This window comes from Chiloscyllium plagiosum, unplaced genomic scaffold (genome assembly GCF_037043375.1).
Source record: "Chiloscyllium plagiosum isolate Xiang-an unplaced genomic scaffold, Cpla_swu_hap1 HiC_scaffold_26, whole genome shotgun sequence".
Classification (NCBI taxonomy): domain Eukaryota; kingdom Metazoa; phylum Chordata; class Chondrichthyes; order Orectolobiformes; family Hemiscylliidae; genus Chiloscyllium; species Chiloscyllium plagiosum.
In genome coordinates, this window is record NW_028270164.1 from 9,261,749 (window position 1) to 9,278,111 (window position 16,363).

Below are 16,363 nucleotides of genomic sequence, written 5' to 3' on the forward strand. Positions count from 1 at the left end.
ACAGATAGCAATTGCAATAACTGAAGATCTTGGCCTTTCACATGGTCATATTACAGACTAACAGAAGTACTTGGGTAAACTTTATTGCAATCCCAATACGATTACAGAATTTTTTTTTAAGAGAAGCACTCGCTTTAACCTCTATATTCTACACATGCTAACAGTAATCTATGCTTCATGAGAAGACAAAGCATATATACACTGAGCCATTAGAGTGTACTGAAACCCTGCCAATCCTTTGCAAGAACACTATAAACAGTGATGAAAACATCTCCCACATCCTTATGGATGAATGACCTTTTAATTGCATCTACTTAAGAAAGCATCAGTGTTCAGAACCAATGCCACAAGCCAAGACATTGGGCATAGATGTTGTGAAGCCACATTCCTATATGTATCATTTTATGCCCTAGTACTATCGGTCTGCATTCTTTTATTAATTTTGATTTATTCCTTCCTCCCTCTTCTGCTCTGGTTATATCTTTTCAGCTGCGACATTTTTGCTGGCAGGGCACCCAGTCAAAATGAGTTGCAGTTTGTTTTATTCACTTGCTTATGGTTTGTGAGCATCACTGAGCCTGCATTTATTGCCCTCAAAGGTGGTGACGAGCAGTTGTCTTGATCCACTGTGATTCATTTGGTATAGGTGCACCCACAATTGGGAAATGTTCGAGCAATTGCAGGACTAATTGGCTACCATTTACCAAGTGTTAGTGCAGGTGAGTTAAGCTGAATGGGCCCCTTCATGTAGTGTAACTTGAATCTTTGGTTCTAGGTGCACGGCCAGAACGGCTCCCTACGTTTGACGAGGAATGTTGGCAGCTGATGGAGGCATGTTGGAATGGTGACCCGTCCCAGAGGCCCTTGCTAGGAATTGTTCAGCCCATCCTGCAAAGCATCATGGACAGACTCTGCAAAAGTCACTCCGGGACACTGTGCAAAGATGGCTAAATGTGATGAGATTGGGGGAAAACCGCGTGGATTTACAGGAACTCCCCACAGTGGGGAGAAGAAAGCAAAAGACGAACTCAGTTTATTGAGGCAGGGTTGTTTGCATTGAGCGCAGTATAAGTATTAACACTAGTTCAGCATTACTGTTTACCTTCTGCTATGCAGCAAGAGAGCAAAACTTGAGATTTTTTATCCAATGTCTTGGACTTGTAGGGGGTTGCAATAGGACAGCTTGTTGGGAATAATGCAAGGAACTCATTAGCTTTTTTTTTGCCAGACAGTATTTTTGAGCAAACCTTGCTTATGGTTCCCCCAAGTTAGCACAGAATACCATTTAAAAGGTGTATATACATAGGAATGTAACGGTTTTCTTATTACCTGTCTTCTCTTGTTCTCTGCATTCCATTCTGATCCATGGAAGACTGCATGGATTGCAGCTAGTGGATAAATGTTCTTTTGCCAGGGAAGAAGGTGTAAAGGAACAGTAACATTTTGGTCAAAAATTAGCACCATGCACCATTCATTTTCTGTCAACAGCTTCCAATACTAAGCATGGTAGTATATGTTTATGCACTACTAGCACTTGTCCTCCTTTCTCTGTCCACAAATAGTGCCACTTTGCACTATTTTTATGTTTTTTCTTGTATCTTTGGAGCTCACAGCTGTTGGGAAATTATGCAGCGTTTCACAGTTTCCTTGAGTTTACTGCTGTGTGAATGGATTGGAGCTGGAAAATGGACATGGTTACTTCTCTGCACCAGCCTGTCCCTCTCCCAGAATCTCTCTTGAAGGTATTGGTCAGTAGTTTCTAGACATTGCTTGTGCTCAGTGTTGTTTTACACAAGAATTGTTGCTACCTCTCTTTATTTTAATTGCCCTAAAACCGCTCACTGGGATCTTTTGCATTATAATCTTTAACAAAATATCAAAGAACAATATCACTACTGCACATAATCATTTAGTTGATTAAAACCTTGGAACTGGGGCTGCAAGGAAAGCATTGATGCCTGAAAGGTGAAAGCAATTCAAATTTTTACTTTTAATCCTTCTAGCAACGTGTCAATGATTATATTCAGCTACCACCCACATATTTGTCATCCAATGGGCCTTTCAACTTCTAATCCTAAAGTAGATGTCATACCTGACCGAGAAGGAGGGAGGTTATGACAATCTTGATCTTTCTCTCTAGCCATGAAATTAAAGCATTTGAATGCCTCTGGATTGAAGACCCTTCCCAACATTTAACACTATTGTACCTTCCATTACTCATGGCTCCATTTTTAAATTATTTATCAGATTTTGGCTATTCTGAAATGGTTGCCAGGTTATAAGAGCACATTGGTTATAAGCGAATTTTGTATTGTTGCTAAGTGATAAGTGAGTTATGGTAAGGGATCTTACAAAAGAGATGGTGAATAAGCAGCCTTGTTTGACACTCCATTCTATTTTCATGAAAAATTGGTATTTGGATTCAAGATTCTCCATCTTCTGGCTTTTATTTCTGGCCAAACCTATTTTCACCCTGTTTGGTGATTATTTTGTGTTCTCATCTACTGTTTTTTTATGCATGTGTATTTGTTATTTTTCAACTTGTGTAGAACTTTGTTTACTTCAGTGTATTTAGCCCCCCCTCAACATAAAGGGGCTGTGTTGAGATTTGCCCAGTGGAAATCTATTATCTTTATGAAGTTTGGTTCTTCAATGTTTCCTTTTTTGTATTAATGAAAGATGGCAGAATGCCTTTATCTGTGTATTATGAAAAAATGATACATTGTGTGGGTCTTAACATTAGTTATGTTAAATCTGAGTTTGTGCCAAAAGAGCCAATGAATAAGGTCTAAGTGACAGGAAATTACCACCAATGGATCAAGTACTTCCTTAAAACACAATCTGTAAATTTGCACTTTGACACCAGCACATCTAGCCAAGTTTTTTTCTGAACTGAGCTTGCTAGATTCGACACTCCATCCTTCTACAGTCTACTTGAAAGTGATGTAACACTAACGTTATTACAAAAAAAAATCATTCTAGTTGCATTAGAACAGACTCTTGGAACAACTTATTTGGTATTTTGAATATTTTAGTTTTATGCTTTTGGTGCAGAATACAGTTATTGAATTGTTGGTCTTTCGTTCGCTGTCTGAGACAGTGTTTAGTTCTGTTTGAGGGAATGGTTCTTGAGTGTCAGCTATTGGTTTAAATGAAAGAATGAAGGCCCCAATCTGCAGGTCAGCTTGTCTAAAGAGCGACACATTTAGTACAGAAACAATTTGGCAAGATGTTTTAATATAGGAGATGACTGGCCTTAACATCTTGAGACCTGTAATGTCCAAACCTGTAACATGAAATAGTGATAATATGGAATATAGTTAAGGTTTCTCAAGTGAGAATTATGAGGTAGGTGGAATTTTTCAGATGTAAGTGTACCATAAGGACAGCTTCACCTGGGATATGTGAGAAAGGTACCTCTCATTACCAATGAGCCTTTTGTTCTTTCCCTAGATTGTTTTAACCAGTATTGCTTTTGGAACAAAAGCATCATATATTATCATTTAAAAATCTTCTGAACAGTGCAGTAGAAAAATAATTTATTAAATTGGGAGGAGATCAAAAGGCAAATAGCATCATTGATGTGTAGTTGACCCAATAATTCTAACTTTGAAACTTTTAATGCCTAATTTGCGTTACTGTGAGAATGTAGGTGGAGTGATGGATCCTAACATGGTATCATCTATTTGCTGATCTGTGCCGAGATCAATTACCAATCAGTTGTTGTTTTCAGCCAACTTTTTTCCTGTTTCCAAATTTTACAGCACAAGTGACAGAAGCATCAATCTGCAATATGTCTTTGGAGAAATCACAGCATTTTGAAAGACTTCACTTGGACGAATGCTCCTTACCCCATTTAGTTCTAATGAATGTAGTAAACAAATTGGACAGAAGGGATGGGAATGCATATAATTTTGAATTTGTTTTTAAAAAGTGAAGAGGAAGGAGCTGCTATACTGTGAGCACTTGCAAGTAGCCAAGTATTTAACTTCACCTTGCAGAAAACGTTTAATCCATCAAAACAGAGACCCAACTGGGAGAGTCTGTCTGTTCACACAACCTAAAGTTGGTTTCATTTGTGTTGTCTTAATCTTACCTAAATTTGGGTTGTGATTCTCTGAACTTTCTTCCCTGAGGCCCTGTACCACCACAACCAACCACCCCTACCCCAGAGACTACTAACAGCAACAGTGGTATTTGATCTGTTCTGTCTGAATAAGATTTGTTTGGTTTTCAAACCAGCCCCATCTTAAAAGTAAATGGTTATAACCTGAAAGCAGTGAACCTTTCGCCAGTTAACTTGCACATCGTCTTTTAATGTGCAACTTGTTTGTCAAGTTTTCAGATCCACCTGCTGTGAGGGATTCTCAATAGTGCATGTATTTGAGTAAACAAATCTATTCTCTGCACCAGCCTCCCCCACACAGACACCCGTTCCAGGGAAAAACAGGAGTCTGCTGTGTAAATTTTTTTCATCTAAAAGGTAATCCTGGCCCTTGATATGGCTGGATTTGTGTTAAGTTTCTTGGCAGGGAGTTGGTTGGTTTAAACACTGAGCTTCTGAGTGAAGGGATTGAAATGTAAGTCTTGGATGGTTGAACTGGAGAGTCCAAAGAAGTGCCACATACAATTTGTAACTGATTCATGTCTGAACGCCTGGGGGGAGAAATGGTCGGGTAACAGTTTGTCAAGTCACTGCAATGATGAAGGTTAAATGCAGGTAGCTATCTAGGTGTAGGAGGCAAGCTGATTATCCCACCAGTAACAAGTAGCTGCCTGTTTTTATATATTTAAAAAAAAAGCACAACAAGGTTTCTTAGCAAATCAAATTAGGTAGTTCCCTTTTATTTCCCTTTTATTTCTTTTATTGGTAGTCCAACATGCAGGATTCAAAGGTAAACTATTGAAGATATAAATAGATTGTAATAACACTAATTCAGATCACTGAATCTTGATTATTCTAACACAGTGGTCCCAGTACAACAATTTTAAATTGAAACTTAAGTAAATCTCTCCTCAGTCACACAGTGACCTGTAAGATGTTCTTAACACCTCTCATCCCATTTAGAAAAGCTGTCTGAGAACGGGTCAGTATTTCTAGGAAGAAGCCAAGAGCTTTGTATAAAATGGGTTGCAAAAATATGGTGACAGGCATGTCTCCCTTTTATCGCACTTCAGCTGCAGACAGAGACTTCAGCTGCAGATAGAGGCTTGTATATTTAATTTTTAAAAGAAAGCACTTGGACTGACAGCTGCACTGGGAATACCCAGCCCCCCTCTTTCCACCCCCCCCCCCCCCCCCCCCCCAACCAGCATGGTTACTTGGTTCCTGCATCGAGCTGAAACCTGTTGTAGAGCGTTGAATCGCAGAGGAGGTGAGGTGAGCTCAGCTCCGTCCAGTTTTACCTTTTGAAACACTATGGGAAAACCAGTAGGCCTCTGGCTGCTGCAGTTTTAAAAAGGTATGTCCTCCTGCACACGTTTGACTCCTTTTGCAGGGTAACACCAATTACACCTTGTTTTGTAAATTCCCACCTATCGAAAGGAGTCTGACTTTCTTTCCTTGCGTTCAAATTGCAGGCTAGATGGGGTGAGGGGCGGAAAACTGCCCACGTAAAGCAACTCTAAGTGAGATGTTCCTATCTATTTGCAGTGTTACCTAAACCATTTTTGGTTTTATTTCCTTTTTAAGGCACTTCCACTCCATATTAAAACAGTGTTTAAAAACTTCTAAGATGTATACTCTATATTTAACATTGCACACAACCTTGCACCTTCTCTTTTCTCTCACTTCACTTATCAGGTTTTCCAAATCCTTTCTCATTTCTTGATTTGGTGACATTTCACGATATCCGTATGCCATAGAAGTTGACCAATGAGTGTGTTTCTGAGATAAAACCAGCCACTCGATTTCTCATTCATCGCCCAGGCTGAATAAACACTTGTGCACATGGTTTCAATTCATGTGACACATCCAGATCCAAACAACTGTAAATTAAATATGGTTTCTTAAGATTTTTGCCCCTTGACATGTTAAACTGTGTTTGTATAATGTACATGAGAAATATCGATAAAGGTTCATTAATCTTTTAATCAAAACTGTATTGTATAATTGACTAAATCACTGCACTTTACTTCTAATTTTGTAATAGCAATTAATCTAGAAAGCTTATTCCTTGTCCCTTGTAATTTTTTACATTTATGGCCTGTATTTTAGTCCAATTCCATATTAATTTACGTTTGTTTTTGGGAGAGAAATTGTCTTTTGGATTATTGTTAATTGTTTTGAGGGCCTTTTGGTGTTTTGGTTGTTGGGTTAATTGTCAAATGTTCTCAACTTTAGTTCAGTTGTAAACAATATGTGTCAATGACAGAATCATGAGAGGGAGGCCAATATATTGAGGTTGCAATAGCCAAATAATACTTAAAGGAGGTCCCTGTAGCGGTAGCTGTTACTCAGGCCACTCTCAGTGCAGCAGATTCTGATAACAATAACAGGAAGGGCTTTTGTTAGGCCTCAAGCTAGGTGAACAGGACAATGTTCTGCTAATACCTGCACGGTGCTGTTCTTACAGGAAAGGGCAGTAATGTTTTCAGCAGACTAGTATTGTTTTTTTAAATCTTAATTCTCCCCTTCTATCCAGTATTGCCTTAGACGTCAGTCAGGATGCCCTAAATTCCCAGGTGGTGGTCTGCTAATTGTTTTCCAATTACCCAATATAGCACTTGCTGAACCTTGCTGCCTTAGTTAAACCCTGGAGAAAGAATACTACTACCAAGAAGGGTGTTTTGTGTCTACTTGGATTTGAATTCCCTCCACCAGCCCTTCTCAACGAGGGGACTGGAGGATGAAACAACAACTCCGTATGTCATAATAAGGGTGAATCCTTTGGGGAAGATCTTATTGGTCAACTGCACAATTCATTAGCACAATCCTGCATAGAACAATTATGTTTACTTTTTTGTTGGGACATTCTGATACAGGTTTGTTTTGTTTTAATGTAAATGGTGACAAGACTTGGCATCATAATGGAGATTTTTAAAATACTAAATCTGCTTGGACTCTTCTGTGTTGAAAAACAACTGGTTGGATGCATTCTTAATATTTTACCATTGTGTATTCCTTGTAATCTTTCTCCAGTTAAGCCATTGAGTAAAGTTAAGATAAAGTGTTTTTAAAAAAAAATTACCTGGTTGTTAAAATGCCTGTGCTGTAAAATCCTGTTTTAAATCAAGAAAACTGAAAAAATATACAAAATACAAGGTGCTATAATAAAGATGAACATTAACCAACTCCTTAAACTTAATATCTCAAGTTGCTTTTCTGTTTACATTCGCTCTTCCACATTGAATGGCCTGGAAGAAGGTAGGTGAGAAGGTACGTCCCATTCACATGGGACAAATCAAGTCATTTGATTCTAACTTGGAATGTTACAGCACTAAAAGTTAGCACTGTCTTGACTCTGCAAGAAAACTCTTTACCCATAGCGCTGGACATTTTCCCTTTCATTGTTTATCCAATTTGCTTTTGAAAGTTTCTAGAGTATCTCCTTCCATCACCATTTCGTGCACATCTGAGGGAGGCAAATAACCTTACTTCCCAGCCCCTCCCCCTCCTTCCACTCCTCCCAGCCACCTACCAGATTCACTCCTCCCATTGACCAACCAGGTAGTACCCTCTGCCTGTCTTCACCTCTCCCCATATCACCACCCTGCCCCCGCCTCCCCCTTTATCTGCAGCTCCCCCACACCCAACCCCAGCCCTGACGAAGGGTTACACCTGAAACGTCAACTTCTCCACCTACTGATGTTGCCTGCCTTGCTGTGTTCTTCCAGCCTCCTGATTGTCCACCACCATTTCCGTCACTAGATTGCAGAGCCCCTCAGCAGAAATTGATCTTCTCATTTGCGCTCTGATACTATTTCCTGTTATTGTCAATATGTATGTGCGTGTCCCATTACCAACGATTTGTCCATCTGCACTTTCATAAAGCAACAATATGGTGACTTTACCTGGTATTCGAGTAACACAATGACCATCTTTAACAGCAGAGAATCTAACCATCAATGCCATTACCCATCACTGAATTCCCTACAGTCAATATCCTGGGGGTTATTATTGAGCAGAAACTGAATTGGACTTTTGGTGCTTCCTTTGGAACCAGGTAGACAAATGGTAACTCTGACAGGAACACTTTATTGACCATGCTCCCAATTCCACAGCTGCTGCTAGAGTTCTGCCCCTTTGAGTCACATGGCCAGCTCTTAAAGGAGCAACACTCCAACTGTACATAATACCCCTCCCTTTGTTTTAAAGCTCAGTTATCAAGATTATACAGGCATTGTAACCAACATGTGCAGAGTCAGGAACACTTAGAAAAGCATGCTAACCATGGAGGAGTGACCACTTCCTCCTCTTTCGATGATCTGGCTGTAGACTGCATCAACATGATTAGTCGCTTGAGAATGGCAGTTCCTCGAAGACCATCCTGTCATCTCAGGAGCCTTTCCTAGTGTGGCCTTCTGGAAACTCCTGTTGTTCTGCAGATGTGTCCCACTCTGGCTGTTGCTCTGTGACACTGTTGCTATCTCTCCTCTCTGGGTGTGGTCAGCCCTGCCTTGGATGACAAATGGCTCAGTCAACACCCTTACTATTCTGAAGGATAGTCCCCTCCCCCTGTTGGTGAGATGTGGTGACCAGCCTGTCAGCAGGTCTCCTCCAGACGAGTTAATCCCCTGAATGTACTGTATAAGACAATGGCTCTGTTGGAGCCGTCACCAGTGCTAGGATCCATTTTTCCCCAGACATGTATGCTCCTCTTAGAGCATATTCTGATCTTCTGGCCGTCTGTCCTTTTTGATTTCCCTGTACCATCTCCTCTGGTCTCTTCCAGCTTGCAGTAAGTCAGATCTGGATTTGGTTCTTGGCTAGCAGCTGAACATTAGGAGTGGTGGTGAACGCTGGGTTGTCTCGTGGTGTACCAGTGCATGCTGGGAACTTGTTGCCTCTCTGTCCTTGTGAGATCTTGAAAGCCTGCTTCAAGGTTTGAACAGATCTCTAAGCCTGGCTAATTGTCAACCAGGTGATCTCCATTGTATAACTCCATATGTTGGAGTGGGCATCCATGACTGCAAGCAGCATCTGTCCCTCTACTGGTCTGGCTCAATGGTCGCGAATCTGCTGCCACTATGATTGATGCCATTCCCATGAGTGAAGGGGCGATAATGGCAATACCTCCCTTACTAATGTGCAGGATTCAGTTGATCCCACTTTCTCCTCAGTTGGAAAGTCCACATTCAGCTATGAAAATAGTTCCTGGCTATTTCCTTTATTCACACAATGCTGGGGTGCCCATGATGCACTTGTTTCAATACCTTTCCTCTGAATGCTAGAGGGATAACTGCATGCATTCCCCACATTTACCACCACCTCTGATACAGGCAACTACCTCCTGGACAGGTAAGGATGTAAATTTGGGCAGTGCCAGTGGGAGGTGGGGGTGTGTGCAGTAGGATGGTGGGTACAGTGTTGGGAGTGGATCAGGGTCTCTGAGGGAATGGTCTATCTCTCATCAGGATGGTCTCATGGCTCGCTGCTGCTTCTTGGAGGAGGGTGGTGGGAGAGAATAGCCTGAATTGTCCCCATCTGTCACCACCATCCTCCACCTGGCTGAGTTCATCCTCACTCTTAACTTCTCTTCCTTCGACTCCTCTCTTTCTTTAGGTCAGAGGGTGGCCATGAGCCCCAGTTATACCTATCTCTTGGTGGGACATGTGGAACCCCCATCCACCACACACTCCAGCATATCGATGACATCATCTGTGCTGCTTCCCTCTCTTGTCTGGAATTGGAAAAGTGTATCAATTTAATTTCCAATTTCCACCCCACTCTCCCCCTTCAAGTACATCTCTGACTCGTCCCTTCCCTTCCTCCAACATCTGTTTCCATTTCTGGGGTAGGCTGGCCACCGATATCCATGACAAACCCACTGTTACCTTGACTAAACATCCTCAGACCCTACTTCTTGCACTCTATTCCATTTTCCCAATCTTCTGGCTCCTTTTGCATCTGTTCTGATTATACCAATTTCAACAAGGGGCGGGGGGGGGCTTTCGCAATATCCATCATCTTCCTCAACTGAGGATTCCATAGCACCATGGTTGATATACATCAAAATGCCACTTGACTATGAAATGGATGAGGAATAGTTTGTTTTTAAAATACTGCTGGATTTGTAAACTTATGGAAAAGGAATAAAATGGTTTGTGTAATTTAGTTTGTAACTACACATTCAATTTAGCCAGATTATATGCTGTTCAGTGCTCGGTTTATCTGAATTTTTAAAAAATTTATTCATGGGCTGAGGGCATCACTGACTAGACTAGCATTTACACTGAATTCAATTTCTGCCATCTGCTGTGACAGTATTGAAACCCAGTTCCCAGGTGATTAGCTGGGTCTCTGGATTGATGCTGCATAGCTTGATGTGTTCTCCCAGTCTCCTGCTTGACTACTTTAGGTTAACAGTTTAGTGATAACACCATGAGGCCATCCCCTCCTCTTCAGTAAATACGTAATTAGCATTTTAAACACTTAACCACAACATTAAAATTGATCCAAACAGGCAAAGAATTTACAATCCAGCATAGAAAGCTTTAAGAAAAACACTCAATTTCATGAATAAGCAAGTAGAATTACATGTGAACCATCTGACAAGTGTTTACTGGTGGGATCAGTCAAGAAACTGAAACTATCATTGTCACAGGAACCTGTCTTGTTCATTCATGTCATTTAGGAAAGTGTATCTATTGTCCTTACCTGGTTTGGCCAATAGCAATGTGCTTGACTGGTCTTACCACTGAAGCCCATGTATCATTAAAAAGTGTTTTTTGAAATTATCCTGTCGTGAGCCTCTGCATGTTATACACTTACTACATGTCTTGCATCTTCAAGCTGTCAATCTCTAATTTTGCTGTCTTTGGATGTTCACTCTGATAACTGGGCTGTTGTCATAGTCAAGATTAGTAAACTGGGGATTGTGCTGGTAATATACTTTCTTTAAAATTAATCCAATTGGTCTTGGTGTTCCTGTTTCTCTCAACTTTACCACACGATGGTGCTGTGAGGCTGCACAATGAAAATAGATATTTTGAATCACACCCTCTCTGATGTGGATGTACCCCTGGAGGTGGGATTTGAACCTGGGCTCAGAAGTAGGGGTTTACCACTTTACCATCAGAACAGAATGTTTGTGTTATTTCTGCAAGTGTGCTGGTTCAGTGTGAAGGTACTCTAGAAAGAAACTTCACATTCAGGTTTTCCTATGCTGAAATGCTTTTAAAGTGCAGTCACTATTGTAATGTAGGTTGCACACAAGATAATGGCATTGTTTGGTCGGCACAACATCTGGGGGCCAAAGGGACTGTGCTGCACTGTAATGTTCGATGCTCTAAGATTGAGAAATAAATACTAACTAGGACTAAAGCCAAAACTCCCCTACTCCAAGGTGAGAAATGGCACTTGTCATGGTTTCAGCTGCTGGTATTACTGGATAATCCAGTTTGTTACAGTGCTGGTTAGTCATGGGAGGTACTCCCGTGGAGCTGCAATTATGGTCTTTAAGGAAAGAACGTGAGCTTATTACACAAAAAGAAAACAAAAGCTAAACCTATTAACTTGAGGACTGAGCACATGGCTCTGGCAAGAGGAAATGAAGATTCAAGAAGCATTTTGAGGTTTGAGTTCATCCACTGATTGAATATGTGACTAAGACCAAGAAGACCTGAGGTGAATGAAAGAATAAACCTCTGCAATTATATAGCTATTTCTCAAAGTCTCATGTTATCCCTGGTTTACAGCCAAGCAAGTCCTTTTTTTGAAGAATAGTCATTGTTAGTATTGTGGTGGCTGAGGAATAAAATAACAAGAGAAATATCCAGGATCTGGGCAAGAGACAAAAACAAAATGCAGATGCTGGAATCCGAAAGAGACAAACCGGAAGCTGGAAGAACACAACAAGCCAGCCAGCATCAGGAGGTGGGAAAATCAATGTTTTGAGTACAATCCTCGGTTATATCTGAGGATGTGTGCATGAACGGTCCTGCTGTGCTGTGGGATTTTCTTTTAACAGCCCACCTGAGAAGACAGACGGATCCTCCAACAGTGCAGCACTTTGCCAGTAGGGCACTGGATTATCAGCCTAGATTATATTTCTTGAGCAAAGCTTGAACCCACAGTCTCTGACTCTGTGTTAACAGAGTGCCACAGTGAGACACCAGCTTCCTGCCTGCAATGCTGCTATGTTGCTAGGGCAGCATTTATGGACAGTGCCACCAGCTGTGCATGCACAGAAACAGAATATGGCAGCGTGATGTCACTGCCATATAATTAAGCAATGGTTCCCAGTCTTAAAGATGGTGCTGCCCACATAGTCACAGGGAAGAGGAGAAATGCTCAAAACATTGACTCTCCTACTCCTCTGCTGCCTGACCGGCTGTGTTTTTCTAACACCACTCTCAGTCATGGAACAGTCATACACCAGAGCGTGCCCAGCATAGTGAGAGTAAGGTCACACTAATTAGGAGAATATTCTTGTCTGTGGTATTAGTCATTGGAGAAATACCTTTGCCAGTAACTGGGGAAAATAAAGGCATTCTTTGTTATTTCTGCGGAGAGCACTGGACTGAGTTATTGAACAAACTCAACATCATCACCTGGTTGTCCATGAATGCACAGGGCTCCTTTGGATCTGTCCCATCTGAGTACAGTCAGGTAAAGACACCATCACCTTATGCTATAGAGATGTCACTCGTTTACAGAGGCATGCTGGTGCAACCGAGATTCCCATCATCCACAATCCCACCTAGGCACGGATGGCTCACACCACCATCTTAAATGTGACAAAACAATTGCAGATAGAGTCACGGAATCATAGGTCCTAGAGATCTGAAACAAACAAAAGTCAAATTTCTGGAGAATCTTAGCAGGTCTGGCAGTATCTGTGGAGAGCGAAACAGTTAATGTTTCTTGTCCAGTGCCCCTTCCTCAGAACTGAACTCTGGAATGGTGCTTCATTGCTTTAAAGTGGTGTTCCATTAATCTGGGACTTCTACCCCTCACAAAAGCAACTCTTTTATGCAAAAAAAATGCAGTTTAATGTGAAGTTTTATTCTTAAAAGTACAGTCTTCTTCATGCCTCAGGACAAATGATTCATATCCTATGATTTTTTAAATATATATTAACCAAACAAACCCTATCGTTTAATTAAGGAAAGAACTGTAGCTGCTGGAGATCTTAAAAACAGAAATTGCTGGAGAAACTCAGATCTGGCAACATTAGTGAAGAGGAAACAAAGTTAACATATTGAGTCTGATGTGACACTACTTCAGCACTGAACCCTATCTGAACATTGATAAACATTCAATCTAGAAGCACAAAATCAATGTTTTTTTTAGTATTCACTCATGGGGCAGCGGCATCGCTGGCTGGGTCAATATTTATTGCCCATCCCTAGTTGTCCTTGAGAAGGTGGTGGTGTGCTGCCTTCTTAAATCCCTGTAGTCCATGTACTGTAGATAAACCCACAATGCTGTTAGGGAGGACAGTTAGGGTTTATAATGATAAACATTAGCCAGGTCTTTAATACTGCAAGTTTATGTGACTGTGTGGGTCACACGATATTAATCAGAGCTTTTCAGTTTGTTAACATGAGACACTGTTCAATTATGTTACAAGATTCAAAATTCAGCTCCAATCGATTTCACAACCCATAAATCAAAGTTTAGTCTTGACGAGATGAGGACAACCTAGAATGACAAAGGAGAGCCTGGGATTTTAAAATTATGATCCATATACCCAAGACACCACAAACAAAAACATGGTCAAAAGGAATTGCGTGAATCTTGATCAGATGGGCCGAGGGGCGGCAGATGGAGTTTAATTTAGATAATTGCAAGGTGCTGCATTTTGGGAAAGCAAATCAGAGTAGGACTTGTACATTGAATGGTAAGGTCCTAGGGCGTGTTGCTAAACAACGAGACCTCAGAGTGCAGATTCATAGCTCCTTGAAAGTAGAGTCGCAGGTAGATCGGATAGTGAATGAGGAGTTTGGTATGCTTTCTTTTATTCATCAGAATATTGAGGACAGGAATTGGGAGGTCATGTTACAGCTGGACAGGACATTGGTTAGGCCACTGTCGGAATATTGTGTGCAATTCTGGTCTCCGTCATATCAGAAAGATGTTACGAAACTTGAAAGCGTTCAGAAAAGATTTACAAGAATGTTGCCAGGGTTGGAGGAATTAAGCTATAGGGAGAAACTGAACAGGCTGGGGCTGTCTTCCCTGGAGCATTGGCAGCTGAGGAGTGATCTTAGAGGCTTATAAAATCATGAGGGGCATGGATAGGATAAACAGACGAAGTCTTTTCCCTGGGGTGGGGGAGTCCAGAACTAGCAGTCATAGGTTTAGGGTGAGAGGGGAAAGATATAAAAGAGACCCAAGGGGCACCTTTTTCATGCAGAGGGTGGTGCGTGTGCAGAAAGAGCTGCCAGAGGAAGTGGTGGATGCTGGTACAAATACCCATTCAGATGTCTCTTAAATGCTGTATGTTTTTAGGAAGAGTTTGGAGGGATATGGGCAAGGTGCTGGCAAGTGCGACTAGTTTAGGTTGGGATATCTGGTTGGCATAGACAAGTTGGACCGAAGGGTCTGTTTCTGTGCTGTATAACTTTGACTCAATATGGAAAGCCACCGGAGGTACTTATAGTGTGATCATGCAGCTCGAAAGGTGCCCATTGTGCCTGGCCTAGACCAGGGCCGGGGTCGTCGTCCTCCCTGCAGCAGAGGATGCTCTGTGACATGTTTATGTTGGACTAACGCAGGATCTTATTGGAACAGGACATTGTGAACTGTGCGCAGACAAAGCCCTTACGCAGTTACCCTGTCAGCAGACTGTGGTCCCAGCTCTCCATCTCCAGTTGGTTGTAGTCTTCACTCTGATGCACTGCTTGCAGGAGGCAGCGTCTATTAACAGTAATACCCAGAGGACAACGCCAAGGACTGCTAAGGAATACTGCAACCTGTATCATAAACCAAACTGGATACACGGGCAGTGCTGGGCAGAAGTGATAGTTTGTCTTTGTCCATCACGTTATTTCCCATGCAGGGCTCTGACCCTGGATTGTGCTGATCAGATGCGGTGAGGGGTTGCTCTCTTGCATCACCGTTTTGTCCGATGTGGAGAATATATTTTCTGGGAATGCAGATGAAGAGAAGGAGACATGATTGTCACCCTCTCTGCGATGCCAGTCCTCAAACCAGGAAGGGGAGAGTCGCTGATACGTGGCGAATGCCTCAATACTGTCAATCAGCTTCTGCCTAGCTTTGCTGTCTGTCCAGTCAGACCCTCTGGTGTACGTGAGCGTGTGCTGGAATTTTTGCAAGTCAGCCATCAGTTTGTAAATCTGCTTTTTCCTGAAGATCTCGGGCACTTTGACCCCAGCGCTGATCCTCTCAAAGTAAACAACAGAGAACTTCTCAGTTAACCCCCTCGGGCTCTGGTCTGCGACACTGACCAAGGCAGGGGTGAATAAGTCACCAAATTCAAATTCCACAAAATAAGGCTTGTCCTCCTCAAGCAAGGACTTGGATTTCCATTTCAGCTCCGCTCCCTTCGACCAGACGATGGTGACTTTATCCGCTGTTGCCAGTTTCTCCGACAGCCAAACCATTGCGCCTGTCTTGGCGAGCTGTCTCCTCTCCCAGAGCTCCAGGATCACTTCACACTTGCAGTCCTGCTGAAGGTACCAGGCAAAGGCTTCAATCACTCCCTGGAAATACTTGTGATCCCAGGAGCAAAGCAGCAGCAACTTGACTGTCAAAGAAAATCATGCCAATTTTATGTTCAACAAAAATAAACCGGCCAGAACTGTGATTGCTGCAAATCGGAATCAAAATCAGAAATTGCTGGAGAAACACAGCAGGTCTGGCAGCATCTGTGGAGAGAGAAAGCAGAGGTAATGTTTCAGGTCCAGTCACCTTCCAGTTCTGAATAAGGGTCACTGGTTCTGAAACGTTAACTCTCTCTCTCTCTCTCTCTTGACACTGCCAGACCTGCTGAGTTTCTGATTTTGTTACTAGTTTATATTGTTACACAGGTTGTGGTAGTTACATTACAGGTCGTTCTGCCATAACGCGTGTTTCATCAGTGCAAATTGTCTATAACATGATTGACAAATTGTAGACGATGTTTGGACAATGCAAGCTTTCTACTGACTGGGTATAGCAATTTCCTATTGGTGATCTTCAACAGCGCAATTTTCTACAGCTGGAGGTTGCACAGGAACAGAACTGCCATGTTAT

At 41.9% G+C, this 16,363-nt stretch overlaps 1 protein-coding gene and 1 pseudogene across 5 annotated transcripts in view; one reads left to right on the top strand and one right to left on the bottom strand.

The window, feature by feature from the left end:
• The window catches only part of dstyk (dual serine/threonine and tyrosine protein kinase), a 136,172-nt gene that overhangs the window by 110,425 nt on the left and 9,384 nt on the right, over positions 1 to 16,363 (top strand). For 2 of the 4 annotated variants that reach the window (XM_043716403.2, XM_043716405.2), the window contains exon 13: positions 776 to 7,293. The exons of the other annotated variants lie outside the window; for them this stretch is intronic. In XM_043716403.2, coding sequence (XP_043572338.1) covers positions 776 to 951 — 176 coding nt within the window. In that variant the 3' untranslated portion in view covers positions 952 to 7,293. Of the gene's footprint in view, positions 1 to 775; positions 7,294 to 16,363 lie in introns of those variants that run through there. 4 annotated transcript variants of the gene reach the window in all.
• LOC148145077 (uncharacterized) overlaps positions 13,027 to 16,363 on the bottom strand; it is a 132,601-nt pseudogene continuing 129,264 nt past the window's right edge. The window contains exon 15 of the transcript XR_015750890.1: positions 13,027 to 15,875. The product of XR_015750890.1 is annotated as an uncharacterized LOC148145077 (transcript). The remainder of the gene's footprint in view (positions 15,876 to 16,363) is intronic.